A 21,491-nucleotide genomic window follows, 5' to 3' on the forward strand; every position below is an offset into this window, starting at 1 on the left:
CCATCGGGATCGGATCGGGAGCAAAAAAACATGATCGGAATAACCCTGGTTGCAACATCTCATTGGTTTAGGGTTAGACCCTAAACTGGTTGGGCTAATGTTGGCATCCCTGGCAAAAAAAAGTGAAATCTAATATGTGGAATAAAGAGGAAAAATGTAACCACTTGTGTAGCCCAAATCATGGAGTAAGAGTAGCCTTTTTTCTTAACAAATCTACTCAAGTTAAAGTAAAAAGTATGGCATAGTAAGAGTACTCGTAAAGGTACATTTTCATCAAAAAGTTACTCAAGTAGCGGAGTAAATTTAACGCATTACTACCCACCTCTGTAGATACGTACTAAAAAAAAAACGTGTGTGTGTGTGTGTGGGGGGGGGGGGGGGGGGGGGGCTGTCTCATTAGTGCCCCAGTATTGTACTAGGTTTAGTGACGCCTCTGCTATAAAGAAACTTTCTATTGTACTGTATTCTTTGACGTGATCCTCCCGTGAGTGTAACGGCAGTTTCCTACCACAAGATGTCAGTACCATCTTTTCTAGAAATCCACGTTAGAGTGAACAGGAAGACATGCTCGCTTCATTGTTCTTTAATGTAAACATCCTTTCCATTCGGTTTTCGTATATATGTGTATTACAAGGTTAACAGTAAATGAATGAGAATTTGACTGTACAATGGTTTAGTATTTAAATACTTAAACATTTAAACTGCATATATAATGTAGTGTAATTTATCACATTAGCAGGATCCACAGTGTATGCTGGTAACAAATATACGTTCATTTAACAGATTTTTACAAAACCAGCTTACATTTGGTACAATGAAACATCTGTACAAAGTTGTCAGCTTTCATTCAGGTGAATATTCAAATGATCTACATTTCTAATTCAACGAGACTACAAAGCTTCAGTTCACAAAAATATGCACGTCACAGCACAGGACACATTCATGACGCTGCGAGGGAGGACTAACACAGAGAATCAAACTGTGCAAGTGGTTTTGTGCGTGCGTGCATGCATGCATGTGTGCCTAAGTCTGCCTATAAGAGCTCAGTTTTACATTCACAGTTTCAGAGGAACATTAAACTAGGATACACACATTTATAGTCTACGTGAGTGTACAGAGGTTGGACAAAAATCATCGAAACACCTTACAAAAAAAAAAAATCAAATTTCATATGGTGGAGGTCCGCCTTTTGCGGCAATTACTGCCTCAATTCCCCGAGGTCATTTACTGGCACAATATAGGGCATAAGAGATACATGACGCCTTCTTATCACGGCAGCCCAACGTGTGCGTCATGCAACTGACAAACCCACGTCTGCACCACCAACTTTCACAGCAATCAGTTCTCCCGGATAGTCCAGAACAAATGGCGGGATACCCTGTCCCAACACAAGGAACACCTGATATCCAACTGATAACACGACTGCTAAGGTTGCAAGAGCCCCTTTGACGCAGAAGTGGCAAAATCCACAACCCTCGTTGCCCTGACAACAGTAACTCCAGAATTCTCCTGTCCAATCCACAAACAGACAATAACCCTAAATAACTCCCAAACACACCCTCCTTCGCCCCCACAGCCCGCACCGCGAGACCCTTCAAAACGACTGAAAGTTTAACTAATCATTGTCATTTCTTCTCGGGACCTTTTTGCTGACTTGTGATATGGTGACCTTGGATCCTCAACTGGGTCTCTCTCTGTGCTGTATGATTGCTGTCGACTCAGAATAAATTGTCAATTTGTGTTACGAAGCCTTCTTTTAGCTTTCAGGTCGCTGCTAGCTACATTCACTAACAGACTAGCATGGTACTTTGACATATTTACGTAAAATAAATGCTAACTACAATGTTTTTTTTTTCCCCGATTTTAATCAAGAATCGAGACTTTTTTCCACCCAAATCTATAAAAAATTTGAGGATTTGAGCATTTATTGACGACAATTTTCACAGGAAAAGTTTTTTTTGCATCAGGTGGCCGCTAGCTACATTCACTAACAGACTAACATTGTACTTTGACATATTTACGTAAAATAAATGCTAACTGCACTGTTTTTGTCCCCATTTTAATCAAGATTCGAGACTTTTTTTCCCATCCATATCGATATAGAATTCGGGGATTCAAGCATATATTCACAAGAATTTTCACCAGAAAAGCTCTGTTTACATCAGGGGGCCGCTAGATACATTCACTAACAGACTAGCATTGTATTTCGATATATTAACGTAAAATAAACGCTAACTGCTCTTTTTTTTTTGCTTGTAACTAAAAATCGAGACTGTTTTACGTCAATATCTATAAAGAATTTGGGGATTTAAGCATTTATTCAAAAGAATTTCACCACAAAAGGTATGTTTACATCAGGTGGCTGCTAGCTACATTCACTAACAGACTAGCATTGTACTTCGATATATTAACGTAAAATAAATGCTAACTGCTCTTTTTTTTTTTTTTTTTTTTGCTTTTAACCAAGATTCGAGACAGTTTTACATCCATATCTATAAAGAATTCAGGGAGTTGAGCATTTATTCACAAGAATTTTCACTGGAAAAGTTTTTTTTTTGCATCAGGCAGCCGCTAGCTACAGTCACTAACAGACTAGCATTGTACTTCGACATATTTGCATAAAATAGATGCAAACCGCACGTTTTTTTTTTCCCCCTGCTTTTAACCAAGAATTGAGACTGTTTTACCTCCGTATCTATAAAGAATTTGGAGATATAAGCATTATATACAAGAATTTTCAACGAAAAAAGCTCTTTGTTATTCCACTCTGTCGGCTTTGACGGCCTCGCCAACAATGCAGGCCCCCTATTTATCAGCCCTGTGTCCCGTCAATACATTATGAAGTCTATGCTTTAACAATTATTTTCAATTACCGTGATGCCAAATGGTGTTTCCATTCTCTTGTCCAACCCCTTCACATCTGTTGCTTACCTTTACACACACTCATGTACACGCACACACACATGACCTATGAGCGGCAGCAGCCAGCAGTCCTCATTTCTCTGTTGACGTACTCCTGCAGCTGGAACTTTGGCTCGTCGGGCTCCTTCATGGTCCTGTGCTTCAGCTCTCTAACAAAGAAAGACATTTTATGTTTGCAGTTGTTCGCAGCAAGTTATACTGCGACATCAAAATGCAGAGTTGATCCAATATGATTGAATCAAATTTGTCCCTGGATGAGATCGACCTCAGTAAATATGAGCGTCACTAGGACAAAGCTAATTATATTTCATGTACTGACACACCAGACTCAAGTAAGAGTGTTTTATTGTTGAAAGGATGATGCCTGAATAAATATTGATGTAATTTGGATAATTATTTCTTCCTTATCAAATGTTCTGTTTTTCAACAGACTTTTCCGGGAAGATGGTTTGGTGCGATGTACAATTGTCCATTGCTATGACATCTTTGTTGTCCACAATGTGCTGCCATTTACTGGCAAAAAGTTGAGGGTGGTATGAAAAAGTATCTGAGTCTTTTGGAAATTCTCACACGTCTGCATAAAATAACCATCAAATGTGATTTAATCTTTGTCAAAATCACACAGATGAAAATACAGTGTCTGCTTTAACTAAAACTACCCAAACATTTATAGGTTTTCATATTTGATGAGGACCACATGCAAACAATGACAAAAGGGTGAAAAATAAGTAAGTGAACCCTCTGTCTAATGAGACTTCAAGAGCAATTGAAACCAATTTTTACCAAACATTTAAGTCGGGTGTGTGCCCAATCACTGACGAGTGGTTTAAACCTGCCCTGCCCAACATAAAACTTACACCAGGTAAGAATTGTCTTGATGAGAAGCATTATCTGATGTGCATCGTAGCTTGGTCAAAAGGGCTGTCTGAAGACCTGCCATCAAGGATTGTTGATTTGGATTAAGTCGGGAAAGGATACAAAACCATTTTTAAAAGTCTGGATGTTCATCAATCGACAGTCAGAGAAGTTGTCACAAATGGAGAGAGTTTGGCACTGTTGCTTCTCTCCCAAGTAGTGGCCGTCCACCAAAGATGACGCCAAGAGTTCCGCGCAGAACACTCAGAGAGGTAAAAAAGAACCCTAGAGTGTCTGCTAAAAACTTACAGAAATCACTGGCACAGTCCAATATCTCTGTGCATACATCAACTATACGTCCAAGAATGGTGTTCATGGGAGGAATCCACGGAGGAAGACATGGCTGTCTAAAAATAACATTGTTGTTTGTTCAATGTTCACCAAAAGGCACTTAGACACTTCACAGAAGTTATTTTGTGGACTGATGAAACCAAAGTTGAATTGTTTCGGAGTGACACACAACGTCATGTGTGGAGGAAAAAAACAACATCAACAACTCATCCCCACTGTGAAGCATGGTGGAGGGAGCATCATTATTTGGGGCTGTTTTGCTGCCTCAGGGCCTGGACAACGTGCAATCACTAATGGAAGAATGAATTCAAAAGTTTTGCAGGAAAACCTGAGGCCGTCTGTCAGACAGTTGAAGCTATAAAAGAGGATGGATGCTGCAACAAGAGAATGATTTAAAACACAGAAGTAAATCAACTTCTTAATGGTTTCAGAAGAACAAAATACACATTCTGGAGTGGTCAAGTCAAAGTCCGGAGTTGAACCCCATTGAGATGATGTGGCATGACCTAAAGACAGCGATTCATGCCAGACATCCCAGGAATCTGAATGAACTACAGCAGTTTTGTAGAGAAAAATGGGCCAAGATTAGTCCTGATCCATGTGCCAGATTTATCTGCAGCTACAGGAAGCGTTTGGCTGAAGTTATTGCTGCCAAAGGGGGGGCCACATATGATTAAATGTGATGGTTCACTTACTTATTTTTCCCCCTTCTGTCATTGTTTGCACACTATCCTCATTAAAATATGAATAACTATAAATGTTTGGGTGGTTTTAGTTAAAACTGACACTGTTTTTTTCATTTTGACAACGATCAGATCACATTTAATGGTGATTTTATGCGGAAATGTGAGAAATACCAAAAGGTTCAGATACTTTTTAATACCACTGTATATGGACAACAACAAAAAACACTTACTGAGGGGCATGTGAACATGTAACTTTTAACGGATCTTAAACAACAAACAAAAATCTGAAGACATTTCAGCTATGTGACCTTCTACACAACCAGCATGATTTCCATCTTCCATGGTTAATTTGGAATGCGTTGTGATCTGAAAGCTAAAAGAAATTACGTTGTGGGGTTATTTGTGACTCACTTGGCCACAGCAGTGAAGGCCAGCTCCACATTCAGTCCAGACCTGGCGCTGGTCTCCATGAAGGGCACACCAAACTCCTGCGTTCATAAAAACACAGAACACCTCTGGTAGCAAAATTTCCATACATTCTAAATGAATATTTTAATATAGCTCTGCAACACTGAAGAAATGGAATGCAAGCCACCTAACGAAGCATAGCTGTTTGTGTTTTTGCGACATAAAAATCACTTAACAGCAATGTCGCTTAACAGCAATGACAGCATGCCAAGCTGCATAAAAGCTGTTATTTTTTTAAAATCTTGATTTTGATTTCCAAACTCTTTTCAAATGAAAGAATGTTTGGTCTTTGGTGTCAAATGGACTAGGAAAGAGCGTAGTATTCATGAAGCGGAACACAGCTGCGACCACTTATGTTAGTTCTGCTTACATTTATATTCAACGTGTGTCTTCTATCATGACAATAGTCTTTCTGCGTGTCCCTGCACTGACAGCTGACAAGCTCCTGCAACACCCCCCTTTCACTTATGTTGACATTAACTCTCGCACCCCTCTCAGCGCTCTTCTGAGTGAAATGGCTCTGAAAATGAAGTCAGCGAGCCCTCCCACTTCTCTGATCAGCCATGCAAACCATAACAACAATATGAGTGTCCATGAATAAATAACTACACGCACCAATCCAGATAGAAGCACCCACCGGGAGGTATTTGACCGTTTTACATGAACTGGTTAGGTTCAGAATGTGCGTCTTCCTTGTCATATGCATGAGAGATTTTAACTAGTGTTGCACTGACTCTGATACCAGTATCGAACGTTCAAGAACCAGAGGAAGAAATAATGTTATTAGGGCTGCAGCTATCGATTATTTTAGTAGTCGATCAATCGATGAACTAGTTGGTTCGAATGATATAGTAATCGGATAAGGAACATAAAAAATTTAAATACCTGAGCTGAGCCTCAAACGGTATTAAAAAAAAATAATAATAATAATAACGAGGATCTAAGTACAACAGAAGAACAATTGGCTAAATTACATAGCAAAAGTCCGCTAGCTTGAATGCTATGAAATGCTAACATATTTATTTATTTGTTTTTTTGCAATGCTCTGAACAAATGGTTCAAAAACAAAAAACAGCTAAATATACTTATAAACTAAATTACGGCTGCCACCCTCCCAGTTCAAACGGATTGGACGTCTACTCGTGATAATCTAATTCCAATTCACACGCTTGTTTTTCTCTTAATCTTAATTCTCTTAACTTCTCTTAATCTCTTAATTCTAACCCTAACCCTGTTTGTAGAATATCCTAGAATGATTTCCTGAGCAATGTATCAATAAACGTTGTATCGCCATACCGTCAGATCATCGTTATCGTGAGCTTTGTATCGCGTATCGTGAGGTACCAAGAGGTTCCCACTCCGAATCTCCACCCAGCAAAGACCCAGAGTAATTTCTCCAAAAATTGCAGTTTCTAGTTTAAATATATTTTGAGAAAAACGTGGTATCGGTATGAATAAGGAGCCAAAAAATGGTATCGGTGCAGCATTCATTTGAACAAATAAAAAACAAATAATTACCTTTGCCAGCTTTTCTCCCTCCTCTCGTTTCACCACCCTGTCATGGGAAGAGTCGGCCTGCGAAACATCGGACCGTGTTTATATTTGCTGAACACATAAAACGACCTCTTTCTAGAAACCAGTGCAAATTTCCATGTTTTTATTTCTACGGGCTTTAGCGCTCCAACAAGCCAAGCCAAACACCTCCCAAAATGAGCGACTTGTGCCCTCTTACGGGATTAAGACAACCGTCCATACGGTGAGTTTGACTTTCTGCTTACTTGCGTTCTTCTGGCCAGATAGTGCACAGCTGCTTTAGCTGAGAACAGATTGTAAGTAAGAAAAAAAAAGTGGTCTGGGATGCTTTATAGAAGTGAGTACTGCCGTCTTAGGCGATAACTCTCAACTTGTCAATATGAGCGGCTCCTTTACTTTACACAGTCGCGTTGAGTTATGAGTGCTGGTATTATAATATACTGTATATGGACTAATGGAGATGTATAAGTAGTAAAATCTGGCATTTTGGATCAGCTGCAGCCTTCCAAGCTGTGAACAAATTGCCCCAAAAGATAAAAATGCACTCTCTCTCCTTTCTCTATATTGACTCTTCTCTGACTCCATCTATCAAGTCATCTTCTAATCTACAGCTTTGACAACAAGGTCTCACCTTGTTGCCTAGCAGCATGATGACTACGTCCTGCTGGGTGTACTCGTGGATCTCCGTCAACCAGGCCTGTAGAAAGATGAGAGGTAGAAATTCCATTCTTACTAGTGGAGAGGGATAATGAAGATGAATGGGACACACAAGTAGATCAATTACAGTTTGAAAGTTTTAGGCTTTTTCTTATTACCGTCACACCTCTCTATGCTTTTATCCTATCAATCAACACTTCCAAAAGGTGTTTCTTCACATAGCAGCCTTCCGGAAGAGTGATCGTGGACTAGTGTGATACACATGCACATAAAGCAGGAACACATACCATATCTATGGTACGGTATCTTTATTTATCAAAGAAAAAAATAGTGTTTATTTTTCAGGTGCATTACTAATCATTAAAAGTGCGTATGAACGCAAAAAGCATGTTTATTTCATACAGTGGGGCAAATAAGTATTTAGTCAATCACCAATTGTGCAAGTTCTCCTACTTGAAAAGATTAGAGAGGCCTGTAATTGTCAACATGGGTAAACCTCAACCATGAGAGACAGAATGTGGGGGAAAAAAAAAAAAAGTTAAGAAATTTTAAGAATTTATTTCCAAATTAGAGTGGAAAATAAGTATTTGGTCACCTACAAACAAGCAAGATTTCTGGCTGTCTAAGGGCTCAAATACACCAGATGCATGATCGTTGCGGTTCCGGTCCGACTCCGGTAAAAAATAGCGCCGGAGCCAATCCGTTCCCATTATATCCTATTGTTCAACGTATGCCGCGTCAGTGCTCCGGATTGCCTGCGGACTATCTCCGGCGTGCCGCAGCCCGCCGGATGGTATAGGCTATTTTCTATTTTTGCCGGACACGCATCCGACAAAATGGGCGGAGCTGGGCCTGGACGTAACAGCCCAGGTTCTTATTCACGGTTTAAACACCAGCAAACATGGACGAAGAACGTTTCATCATGCAGGTGGAAAGTCCCAAAGTGATATACGATGCAGCAGATCGTTATTATAAGGACAGCATTAAAAGGGAAGCTGCAAGGTGTCCTATTATGTGTGTTTTTCTGGCAATGATATCAAACACACGACGTGTGTCAACACACACGCGTATCTGAAAGTGGCTCCACTGCAGAAATTCTCGTGCCCGGCACACACACAATGTCTGTTTGTATACAGGGTCGAGGGGGAAAAGTACAAAAGAGAATAAAGAGACACCCACAAGTTTCGACCTGGTGGTCTATTCAAGACGTTTCTCTTTCTTTCCTACATTTTATTTGAATTTTCATAGAAAAACCAACAGTTTGCGCTGGGCACAGGAATCTGCAGTGTTGAGACACAAATTCTAAGTACGCCATTTTTTTAATGTAGTATATAATTCGCTATCCATTTTATAAATATTACAGATTATTCAACAGTTGTTTATAACAGCTCTATTAGATGTTATGTGCCATAAATTTTAAATGTGCACAAAGATATAAACCCACCGACACAACCAGGGGCATAATAGGGCCCCGCCCCCTACCCCCCACACACGGAGCCCTGATCTCAACATTATGCAGTCAATCTGAAATTAAGAGACATACATAACTAAAATATCAATATGGAAAGAAAAAATGTGCTCTCTCTCTCTGCTTCTCTGATGAGTATAGACTCTGTGTGTTTTTCGTTGTTTTAAATGGCACATTATAGCGCGCGATCACGCGAGCGCTCACGAGGGAACGGAGTTGGCGGACCGCAGCCGTGCGCAGCCGGTATGATTTGCCTGTTTTTGACGTACTGCGTGGCATGCAGTCAACACTGAACCGGACCGGAACCACAACGATCATGCATCTGGTGTACTTGGGCCCAAAGAGGTCTAACTTCTTCTAACAAGGCTCCACTCGTTATCTGTATTAATGGCACCTGTTCTAACTCATTATCGGTATAAAAGACACCTGTCCACAACAGTCAGTCACACTCCAAACTCCACTATGGCCAAGACCAAAGAGCTATCGAAGGACACCAGAGACAAAATTGTAGACCTGCACCAGGCTGGGAAGATTGAATCTGCAATAGGTAAAACGCTTGGTGTAAAGAAATCAACTGTGGGAGCAATTATTAGAAAGACCAAGAGCAAGACCACTGATAATCTCCCTCCATCTGGGGCTCCATTCAAAATCTCACCCCTTGGCGTCAAAATGATAAGAAGAATGGTGAGCAAAAATTCCAGAACCACACACGGGGACCTAGTGAATGACCTACAGAGAGCTGGGACCCCAGTAACAAAGGCTACTATCAGTAACACAATGTTTGTTGCCAAAAAGCTCAATCTTGGTCTCACACAAAAATACACACAGTCCCTGGCTTCAACTGGGACCGTGTGCTTCGGTCAGATGAGACAAAGATTGAGCTTTTTGGCAACACTCTTAGGCTTTGTTCATACTACAGGTCTTAATGCACGAATCCGATTTTTTGCCACATCTGTTTTTTTGGCGTGCCCGTTCAGACTGCCTTTGTCCATTGGGACCGCTCAAGTATCACGCATGCGCACGAATTCGCAGACCGACACGCGCTGAGCAAGACGACCTGCATGCGCAGAAGCATCAGAACAAATGACCACACTGTCATCCGTCACTCCAGGGATATCATATTTTGCTTTTTAAAAAGAGGACACAAATAACAGACATAAATAATCCCCGTCTAGGCTTATATTCAAAGTATATGGATCGATAGCATGCACGCACTGTTCGTGCATGTCACACACACATACGGGCAGCTTGCCTCGACTCTCGGCCGTGTAAGCAATGTTGAAATATTGCTCATATAAAGCAGAGAGAAAACCGATCATTCTCAGGCTTATCTTCAACTCATTTTAATTTTTTTTTAATGACTGTTGTCAAGTCCGACCCTTCCTAAAAAGCCGTGTTCAAGGCAAGCTAAGGGCTAATAACGCACAGCTGCACCGCTACCGTAGCGTCTCTCTCGCTTTTGATGATGTAATTGCTGCATGAATTCCGATTTGAGAGACTGGACAGTACAGACCGCCGCCACAGTCTGGAAAAATGTGGCCCAGATCGGATTTGAACCACATACGAAAGTGACCCAGATCGGATTTGAAATGGTCCAGTTCTATGCGACTTGTCACGTTCAGATTGTCAAGTTAATGCCTCACTCGAGTCGGAAAAACACGAAAAAATCGTTATTTGTGCATTAAGACCTGTATTATGAACGTAGCCAAAGTGGATCTGGCGTGCCACGAAAGATGCGCATGCTGAAAAGCACCTCATACCTCACTGTGAAGTATGGGGGTGGGTCAGTGATGCTGTGGGGCTGTTTCGCTTCCAAAGGCCCTGGGAACCTTGTTAGGGTGCATGGCATCATGAATGCTTTGAAATACCAGGACATTTTAAATCAAAATCTGTTGCCCGAAAGCTGAAGATGGGTCGTCACTGGGTCTTTCAGCAAGACAATGACCCTAAACATATGGCCAAATCTACACAGAAATGGTTCACCAGACACAAAATCAAGCTCCTCCCATGGCCATCTCAGTCCCCAGACCTTGTTTTGTTGGCAAAAGGGGGTTGTACAAAGTATTAACACCAGGGGTGCTAATAATTGTGACACACATTATTTGATGTCAAATATTTTTTTCTTTATGTGGGATTTTTTTCCCCCTACTGAATGAATGCACTTGTATTGAAAGTCGGATTTTTCTTTTTTTCCATTAAGGTCCCATATTATTTGAATTAAAAAATATATATTAGAAGCTAAAAAACACAACTTTTTTAGGGGTGCCAATAATTATGGAGGGCACTGTATATCGGTTTTGAATTGGGAAAAAAATGCTTTATTATCCAATTCCAAAAGGTACGGTGAATCCACATGTGAAACTTGTGGGGTTCGGTACCTTTAGCAAGGTTAAGAACCGTTGATTTATTCACAAGAATTTTCACCGGAAAAAGCTCTTTCTATACATATGGTAGCCGCTAACTTCCTTGACTAGAATCATAGTTCGCAATAATTACGTAAAAACACTGCTAACTGCACGGTTTTTTTGTTTTAACCAAGAATAGAGACTGTTTTACGTCCATATCTATAAAGAATTCAGGAATTTAAGCATTTAATCACAAGAATTTTCAACAGAAAAAGCTTTTTGCCTGTGTTTCCACTGTCAGCTTTAACGGAGATAGGCCCCCTATGAATCGGCCCCCGCGCCCCGTGTCCAGTCAATACATTATGAAGTCTATGGGTCAAATGTCAACAGGTATTATGTAATATTATCTAAGTTACCGGGCCAAAAAATGTTTTAACTTTGAGTCTGAATCCTAGATGACCACAAACCATGGTTTTAGTTTTCATCAAGTTGAATAACAAATGTGATCATGATGATGATGCAGCAGAGGCAATTTAATTGATTCACATCAAATGAAACACTTTCATTCCCTCGCCTAATAGCGATCACCTCCGTCTTACTCGGCGAATATCATCAAGTGAATCCCTTTCATATAATCCTCGTCTTCATCCGTAGGGTTACACTAAGCCTCCTACCCTCTCGCTCGGGTTTACGTCCCTTCATTACGCCGAGATAGTCGCACCTAGCAGCCTTGACTGTCGACGACCTGCCAATTACTCAGACGGCCTAGGAAAAGCCTGCTTGCAAGTGGGTGGATTACCAGAAAGTAGCAGAAGGAACACAGCTTCTAAAATTGGATGTGATCAAGCTTTCCAAGCCATCACAAAGAATGAGAGTTCATGCTGCGTGTGGGAGCATAAGTAGACGACGCCTGTGCCTGTGCGCTTTAGCCATCATGTGATGGACTGTGACTGTTGTCAAGGTCAAAAGACTTTTTCATCTATAAAGCAAAGATACGCAAGCGGGTCTGCGGAATTGCATGTATTTTTAGATGTCAGATGAGAGCTTTGAGGCCCGATAGCGTTCCAATTTTTGTCAGCTTTTGCATCAGTCAACTGACTTTGTTTCATTAGGTCATATTTTATATTGATTTTGTTCATTTTGGGAGGGTTGGAATGTGTTCTTTCTATGACCAGGAGTTTATCGCTAGTTGACCCCAATGGGGGCCGATTAGTTAAGCCATGTCAGATGAAGCCATGGCAGCAATTGCTTTACATTGAAGCGAGTACGCAGTGATTTAGTATTAAAAGGGGAAAAAAATGGCATCGCTGAGTCTGAAAATGACAACAGCGTTTTAATTTCTGCTTTAACACTGATGAGGAAATGGGCCAGACTTGTTTACATTGATTTTAGCCATCTGGAAATGGAGAGGCCAGACAAGGAAATCTAATCAGTGATTTTTGAAACGCTCTTCCTTGTTGCAGGCTACTGTAAAGGATTAAGTACAACTTTTCTCCACCCATCCATAGACTTCATAATGGCATTGACAGGTCAGATCGGTCATGCACTGCGCCTCGCATTCAAGTAGGGGGCCGCCCACATCAAGAGGAACTATTCACAAACCCGCACGGAGCGATCTAATGCCGGATTTCTGTTTAAAAGGTACGAAAGCTCTACCGCATACAAACAGGATTCAAGGTAATTATTAGATTTTTCGTACCCTGCATGCATTTTGGAACGTTGTCATAAAAATGGGAGAAATTAGTCGCTTCTGCATTGGCATCATAGTTCACAATAGTTACATAAAATAAATGCTAACGGCACGTTTTTTTTTTTTTTTTTTTTGCTTTTAACCAAGAATCGAGACTGTTTTAGGTCCATATCTATAAAGAATTCAGGGATTTAGGCATTTATTCACAAGAATTTTCACCGAAAAAGCTCTGTCTACATCAGGCGGCCGCTAGCTACATTCACTAACAGACTAGCAATTTACTTCGACATATTTACGTAAAATAAATACTAACTGCACTTTTTTATTTTGCTTTTAACCAAGAATCGAGACTGTTTTAGGTCCATATCTATAAAGAATTCAGGGATTTAGGCATTTATTCACAATAATTTTCAGCGGAAAAGCTCTGTTTACATCAGGCGGCCAGTAGCTACATTCACTCACAGACTAGCATTGTACTTTGACATATCTATGTAAAACAAATGCTTACTGCACTTTTTCTTTTTTTTAAAACCAAGAATCAAGACAGATTTACGTCCATATCTATTAAGAATTCAGAGATTTGAGCATTTATCCTCAATAATTTTTACTGGAAAAGCTCAGTTTACATCAGGCTGCCGCCAGGTACATTCACTAACAGACTAGCATTGTACTTCGACATTTTTACGTAAAATAAATACTAACTGCACTTTATTTTTTTGCTTTTAACCAACAATCCAGATTGTTTTACATCCATATCTACAAAGAATTCGGGGATTTAAGCATTTATTCACAAGAATTTTCACCGGAAAAGCTCCGTTTGCATCAGGCGGCAACTAGCTACATTCACTCACAGACTAGCATTGTACTTTGACATATTTACGTAAAACAAATGCTTCTGCACGTTTTTTTTGTTTGTTTGTTTTTAACAGTGAATCGAGACTGTTTTACGTCCATATCTATCAAGAATTCGGGGATTTAAGCATTTATTCACAATATTTTCACTGGAAAACCTCTGTTTACATCAGGCGGCCGCTAGCTACATTCACTAACAGACTAGCATTGAACTTCGACATATTTACGTAAAATTAACGCTAACTGCATTTAATCATTTATTCCCAAGAATGTTCACCCAAAAAAGCTCTTTTTCTGTGATTCCACTCAGCTTTGACAGCCTCGCCAACAATGCGGGCCCCCTATTTATCAGCTCTGCGCCCCGTGTCCTGTAAATACATTATGAAGTCTATACTAAAGCCCTCTTTCAGAAAAAAAATATTTCTTGTTAGTTTATAAATGCATTATGCTCAACTCTAACAGTAAACATCTGCATATTTTTGTGAGAAAATAAAAGTCTGAATGTCAGCAGATTCAAAACAAAGTAAATCACTTATGCTATTGAACTTTAAAATGGTGCACAACACTTTCTCAATGTTCAACTTCCCTTTTATTGTCCCTACTTTGTGCCAACTCTGGTGAATGTTTGCAGGTGTGTGTAACACACTTTGAGGAAGTTGTGGTTAAGGGTGGACTTGGTTTTTGGGTGTGGAGGGGAGCTTTCACAAATATCAAGGAGGTGATGAAAACATTTGTTTTGAGCACACAATCTGAGGTCAGCTCAACCCAGCATTGCAGGTAAAGAGCATTTTACATTCAATTTGGTTTTGTTATTTATTTTCTTGAGTTAACTTAGGCACATGAAGTTTGGTAATTGGTTAACATGTCAATCAGGAGAAGAGCCACCCAAAAGTCTCAAGAAGCCATGCTTTATGATGCCCAGGGAGTCTGCTATTTTGGTTGCATGTGTCCATTTGGGTTCAGTCGAAACTGCTGGAATTTAACAAAAAGATTCAGCCCCGAGTGCTAGTTTAACTTAACTACATGAAATTTGGTAGACAAGTCTATCAAGAGAAGACCTACAAAAAAGCTTTAAAACGCCATGCTTTAAAATACACAGGGAGTCTGCTATTTTGGTTCCATGTGTCCATTTGGGTTCAGTCGAAACTGCTGGAATTTAACAAAAAGATTCAGCCCCGAGTGCTAGTTTAACTTAACTACATGAAATTTGGTAGACAAGTCTATCAAGAGAAGACCTACAAAAAAGCTTTAAAACGCCATGCTTTAAAATACACAGGGAGTCTGCTATTTTGGTTCCATGTGTCCATTTGGGTTCAGTCGAAACTGCTGGAATTTAACAAAAAGATTCAGCCCCGAGTGCTAGTTTAACTTAACTACATGAAATTTGGTAGACAAGTCTATCAAGAGAAGACCTACAAAAAAGCTTTAAAACGCCATGCTTTAAAATACACAGGGAGTCTGCTATTTTGGTTCCATGTGTCCATTTGGGTTCAGTCGAAACTGCTGGAATTTAACAAAAAGATTCAGCCCCGAGTGCTAGTTTAACTTAACTACATGAAATTTGGTAGACAAGTCTATCAAGAGAAGACCTACAAAAAAGCTTTAAAACGCCATGCTTTAAAATACACAGGGAGTCTGCTATTTTGGTTCCATGTGTCCATTTTGGTTCAGTCAAAACTGCTAGAATTTAACAAAAAATTCTGGTCCGGGCGCTAGTTTACCTTAGCAACGTGAAATTTGGTAGACATGTCTATCAAAGGAAGACCCACCAAAAAGTCTCAAGAAGCCATGCTTTAAAATACGCAGGGAGTCTGCTATTTTGGTTCCATGCGTCCATTTTAGCTCAGTCACAAGTGCTAGATTTATCAAAAAAGTTCAGCCCTGGGTGCTAGTTTAACTTAAGTACATGAAATTTGGTAGACAAGTCTATCAGGAGAAGACATACAAAAAAGCTTAAAACGCCTTACTTTAAAATACACAGGGAGTCTGCTATTTTGGTTCCATGTGTCCATTTTGGTTCAGTCAAAACTGCTAGAATTTAACAAAAAATTCAGTCTCGGGCACTAGTTTAACTTGACTACATGACATTTGGTAGACATGTCTATCAGGAGAAGACCCACAAAAAAGTCTTCAGAAGTCATGCTTTAAAATACACAGGGAGTCTACTATTTTGGTTCCATGTGTCCAATTTGGTTTAGTCGAAACTGCTTGAGTTTAACCCAAAAAATTCAGCACCGGGTGCTAGTTTAATTTAGCCATGTGAAATTTGGTAGACATGTCTATCAAAGGAAGACTCACCAAAAAGCTTAAGAAGCCATGCTTAAAAATACACAGGCAGCCGGCTATTCTGGTTCCATGTGTCCATTTTAGCTCAGTCGAAACTGCTAGAATTTAACAAAAAATTCAGCCCCGAGTGCTAGTTTAACTTAACTACATTAAATTTGGTAGACATGTGTATCAGGAGAAAACCTACAAAAAAGACTCATGAAGCCATGCTTAAAAATATACAGGGAGCTGGCTATTTTGGTTCCATGTGTCCATTTTAGTTCAGTCACAAGTGCTAGAATTTAACAAAAAAAATCAGCCCCGAGTGCTAGTTTAACTTGACTACATGAAATTTGGTAGACATGTCTATCAGGAGAAGACCTACAAAAAAGTCTCAAGACGCCATGCTTTAAAATACACAGGGAGTCCGCTATTTTGGTTCCATGTGTCCATTTTGGTTACAGATGTGAGTGAGTGCTTTAAGAGTATGACTGTCTTGTTAAGGGAAATATGAGCAGTTTGTCTTGTGTAAAGAGTTGATTTGGTGCCTTGAATAGAACTACACTAAAATCACATAATTTTTTTTTTAGCGTTTGTTCAATCATAAACCACACAACCCCCCCCCCCCCCCCCTTTTTTTTTTTTTTTTTTTTTTGCGGCCGAGAAAGGAAAATGTAGTGTTTTCTTGAAAAACACTGACTGTCTGCAGTTCAAAGTGTTATTCCCCACTAAGGGCTCATATTTTTTGGTTGAAATGTGTTGATGGGTGTGTGGTGGCCAGTTGCTAGCTGAAACTGCATTCACTTCCCATTTAGTTCAGTGATTTTTGTGCAGCTGGCTTTGGCTTTCACTCACTGTACTATTAGCCATTTACAGTATGTTACACAGATGTGATCACAGGGGAGCTCTCCCTTTTTTGGATTTGTTCATTTTCATGCTGATAATTGATGGAATACCTGCTGCATGGACAGTTAGGCAGTTCTGAGTTTACAAATGTCTATTATTATAGATGTGGGATGTTTGTAGCAATAGGTTTATTGTGAAAAAGTGATGAGTTGGGAAACATTACTCAAGTAGTCAAGAAGTGCACCGACAGTTCCTCATTATTTTTGCATTTTCTTTCTTTCACAGGCTAACGTCAATGTTTCAAAATGAGTAAAGGCTCCACTGCTAACAATGACGCTGGCTGTCCAGCAGAGTCCGGTTGTTGTGACAGTCACAAAAACGTGTGCGAGGAGAGACGGGGTCCTATAACGACAAAGAAACAAGAAGTCAGGCGGCGATCGGCCTTCGCAACCTCCGCACCCAGCTTGACCTCCTGCTTTCATCAACGCCGTTGGTCCGCCGATTGTTGCCACGACAACAGCTCGCCTGTCATCATTGTCAAGAAAAACGTAAGGGAACCACAGCCTCCAGAGCGGGGAGTGTCCCTTCTCAGATGCCACACTCCATCTCGCGATCCGCGACGTTACTCCAGTCCAATTACTGGGATAGTCTCCATGAATCCTTCCTGCTCTTCCATTGTGCAGACATCTGCCATAACTGGCCACGACCCTCTCGGTTGGAAGTTACGCCCGAAATCCAGCACGTCTTCCAATCGGGCTCAGAGTAATCGGTTATCTCTGCAGATACCGCTCCCCGAGGCCAATTTTCGCCTCGCCAACACATCACCCACAACTCCACTTGATCCTGCAACTATCAAAAGTAAACCATCCCGTCGCCACCACTCGGACTCCTTAGCCTTCCTCAGGTCCACGCCCGCCGTCACCCTCGAAGAACTCCGCGATGTGCGTCTACGCCCGATCGTCGGCTCGGATGAACCGGACGACGTCTTCGGCGAAGCGTACGCTCAGCCGGGCAAAAAGCCACCAGCTGTTCCCTTAAAAAGTCCTCTGGCGAGAAAAATAGCCCAACTCATTGCTCATTCATGGAAACAGAAAATGTGCGCTGCCCCAAAAAATGGTCAAGAGGAAATTATTTATAGCGTAATACAGCCGAAAGCTAAAACGCAACAAGTTGAGAACAGGGCCGGCCCAGCGAATACGCAGACTATGCAGCTGCTTAGGGCCCCTGACCACTAGGGGGCCCCAAATCTGGCAATTGTTTAATTTATATTCTATTTTGTTTACTGCAGTTTGCTTTATTTGACTTTTGTGAATTTTGATACTTGATTACAAGCTTTAAAAAATTGAAAATTCTTCCTTAATTCTTTCTTTCCTCTTTTAGATAAAGGTTTGGCGCTATCTACTGTAAGTACTGACAATCATTTGGGGTGAGAAGTTTGAAGTATGCAGTGCAACAAAATCTGATTAATATACAAAATATGGACGTATGGGTTGGATTGCATGTATGGGTTTCACAGTACACTGTGACGAAATGGTGGGCCAAAAATATGGGCCCCTTTGCATTTTTTTGCTTAGGGCCCCCAAATGGCCTGGGCCGGCCCTGGTTGAGAAGCATCACGAGCTCTACGCCAACATAAATGGTATGCGCTTAAAAAGTGATGAATACCGTAATTTCCCGAATATAACGCGCCCTTTTTTTCCCCAAAATCAACTTGTAAACTCATGGTGCGCATTATAAAGGGTACATGGATGGAGACAGAAATATATATGTATTACATATATATATATAAACCGATTTTTTTTCATTGACACGGCCACGTTGTGTTGAAGAAACGTATGCGGCGACCCGTTGCCGACCATTACGGTATGTGACGTCACCATTTTTTTCCGGTAATACTTCACTCTAATCGGCCGAATGATTTCGTCTGTGTTAAATTCTGCTTTTTTCACTCTTCATAAAGCACAGAATTTAGTTTCTTGAACTCATTTGAGTCGACGTTTATTGCAGCTCCGCAATTCGGACCATAACAAATGTAAGGACACACACTTCCTGTGTCCGTCAACTATATCGGTCCCTCGGGAAACTCAAACCCAAATAACAATAGATTCCTTTTGTTACTGTCGTGTTGACAGCGATGACCTCTCACGGATTTCCGACTTACGTTCTCACTTTCATTTTACCGTATCAATCCATGGAAGAAACATTTATTCATCATGAGGAAACGAGCAAGTTATACAGCAGCCTTTAAAAGAAAAGTCACATCTGTTTTGTTTTCTCCTAGATTCTGGTAAGTTGGAGAAGTTGTCAAATCATATTATTAGCGTAAATATTGTCAGTTTACGGTAATGTTTTGAACTACCAATGTGCTATGCTTGTGCTGTGTTTCACCAGTCAGTAAAATGACATCTCTGTATCTATACACTAGCTCTGTTTTCTTGTATTGTTCTATTTATTGGTGCTAAAATTAGGGTGCGCGTTATAAACGGGTACAATAATTTCCCCCAGATTTTACAAGTAAATGTGGGGTGCGCATTATACACGGGTGCGCCTTATATTCGGGAAATTACGGTAATTACAAAAGCTTAAGAGATTTTGTAAGAGAAAAGATTACAATCCAATAAAGCCTTTCTTTACTATTCTATAATGCTCATTGGTGATTTAAAGGTTTATTCACATTTAGTGTAAAAAAAAAAAAAAAAAAAAAAAAAAAAAAAGATTAAAAAAAAAGTGGTGTTGCACCAATACCATTTTTTGGCTTCCGATACAAATTGCGACAACCGGCTGTGTGGTCTCGGCCGAAGCCGATACTGTACTGATTACATGTTAGCTATTGATGGTGCTAGATGTGCAATCTGTTTTTTTTTTTTTTTTTTTTTTTTTGCCAATACAGTCCCCGACAAAAGTCTTGTCGCTTATCCATTTTGTAGAAACAATTGCTAATAACCTGACTTTTAATTAGTCAATTTGTTTCAGAAATGGCTCATATGAAAGCTAACACCCTCCCAAATGATGTTAAATGTACAAAAATATACTTGTGTCACTGGAAAAGATTCATCATTTAATGAAGACATAAAGGTCAAATTTTGGCAAGACAAAAGTTTTGTCGCCTACAGAAAGTAGGGTGGAAATTGGACAAAAAATGTACTTCAAATACCAAAATATGTTACATAACATAAGCGAATTATGTAGTGGTGCTGTGAGATCCAAATTAAATATTTTGTATGACTTCCGTGGGCTTTGGCAAGGATTCATACAATTTGTTGATGACGTCATCAGGAACATCAAAGAAAGCAGTCTTGCATGCCTCCCAGAGTTTATCAACATTCTTGGGTTTCGTCTTCCATGCTTCCTCTTTCATCCTGTTCAGGTCTGGTGACTGGGCTGGCCAGTCCTGGAGGATGTTGATCTTCTTTGCCTTGAGGAACTTTGAGGTAGAGATTGAAGTATGCGATGGAGCACCATCCTGCTGCAGAATTTGTCCCCTTTTATGGTTAAGAGGCAGCTAAGAGTTGTTGATATTTCAGATCTGCAGATCTCTCGCACACCCCCATACTGGATGTAACCCCAGACCACGATTTTGCCACCACCAAACTTCACTGTTTTGTGGCAAAACGTGGATTTTTCTGATGAATCTTCCATTGAATTACACCACAGTCGCCGCAAATATTGCTGGAGACCTACTGGAGCCCGCATGGATCTGAGATTCACTCAGAAAACAGTGACGTTTGGTGGTGGCGGCAAAATCATGGTCTGGGTTACATCCAGAATGGGGGTGTGCGAGAGATCTGCAGGGTGGAAGGCAACATAAATACTCTGAAATATCAACAAATCTTAGCTGCCTCTTACATTCCTAACCATAAAAAGGGACAAATTCTGCAGCAGAATGGTGCTCCATCGCATACTTCGATCTCTACCTCAAAGTTCCTCAAGGCAAAGAAGATAAAGATCCTCCTGGACTGGCCAGTCCAGTCACCAGACATGAACAGGATGAAAGAGGAAGCATGGAGGACGTACCAAAGAATGTTGATGAACTCTGGGAGGCATGCAAGACTGCTTTCTTTGATGTTCCTGATGACTTCATCAATAAATTGTATGAATCCTTGCCGGAATGCATGGATGCAGTCCATCAACCCCATGGAAGTCATACAAAATATTTAAATTTGGATCTCACCGCACCACTACTTAATTCGCTTATGTAATGTAACATATTTGAAGTACATTTTTTGATCAATTTTCACCCTACTTTCTGTCCGCGACAAGTTTGTCTTGCCGAAATTTGACCTTTATATCTTTATTAAATGATAAATGTTTTTTCAGTGAAAGAAATATATTTTTGTACATTCAACATCATTTGGGAGGGTCTTAGCTTTCATATGAGCCATTTTCTGAAACCAATTGAATCATTAAAAGTCAGGTTTTTAGCAATTGTTTCTACAATATGGATAAGCGACAAGACTTTTGTCAGGGACTGTATACTTAAAAACTAACATATTAAATATTTCAAATATATATTTTTTCCTTTTTTTGTACAACGCCCCCCCCCCCCCCGCTGT

General features: G+C 40.3%; 2 protein-coding genes across 2 annotated transcripts in view; one reads left to right on the forward strand and one right to left on the reverse strand.

Moving 5' to 3' along the window:
• Window positions 1–575: 575 nt before the first annotated feature.
• The window catches only part of LOC130909946 (ras-related protein Rab-26), a 56,864-nt gene continuing 35,948 nt past the window's right edge, over window positions 576–21,491 (reverse strand). Inside the window, exons 6-9 of the mRNA XM_057826901.1 lie at window positions 7,447–7,512; window positions 6,801–6,857; window positions 5,226–5,302; window positions 576–3,071 (exon numbers count right to left, since the gene is read on the reverse strand). Coding sequence (XP_057682884.1) covers window positions 2,969–3,071; window positions 5,226–5,302; window positions 6,801–6,857; window positions 7,447–7,512 — 303 coding nt within the window. The 3' untranslated portion in view covers window positions 576–2,968. The remainder of the gene's footprint in view (window positions 3,072–5,225; window positions 5,303–6,800; window positions 6,858–7,446; window positions 7,513–21,491) is intronic.
• On the forward strand, window positions 14,551–19,803 carry LOC130909947 (uncharacterized). The gene is made up of 2 exons (XM_057826902.1): window positions 14,551–14,604; window positions 17,224–19,803. The coding sequence occupies exon 2, from the start codon at window positions 17,244–17,246 to the stop codon at window positions 18,171–18,173; it is 930 nt and encodes a 309-aa protein (XP_057682885.1). The 5' UTR covers window positions 14,551–14,604; window positions 17,224–17,243; the 3' UTR covers window positions 18,174–19,803.

This window comes from Corythoichthys intestinalis, chromosome 21, assembly GCF_030265065.1.
Source record: "Corythoichthys intestinalis isolate RoL2023-P3 chromosome 21, ASM3026506v1, whole genome shotgun sequence".
NCBI classification, from domain to species: Eukaryota; Metazoa; Chordata; class Actinopteri; order Syngnathiformes; family Syngnathidae; genus Corythoichthys; species Corythoichthys intestinalis.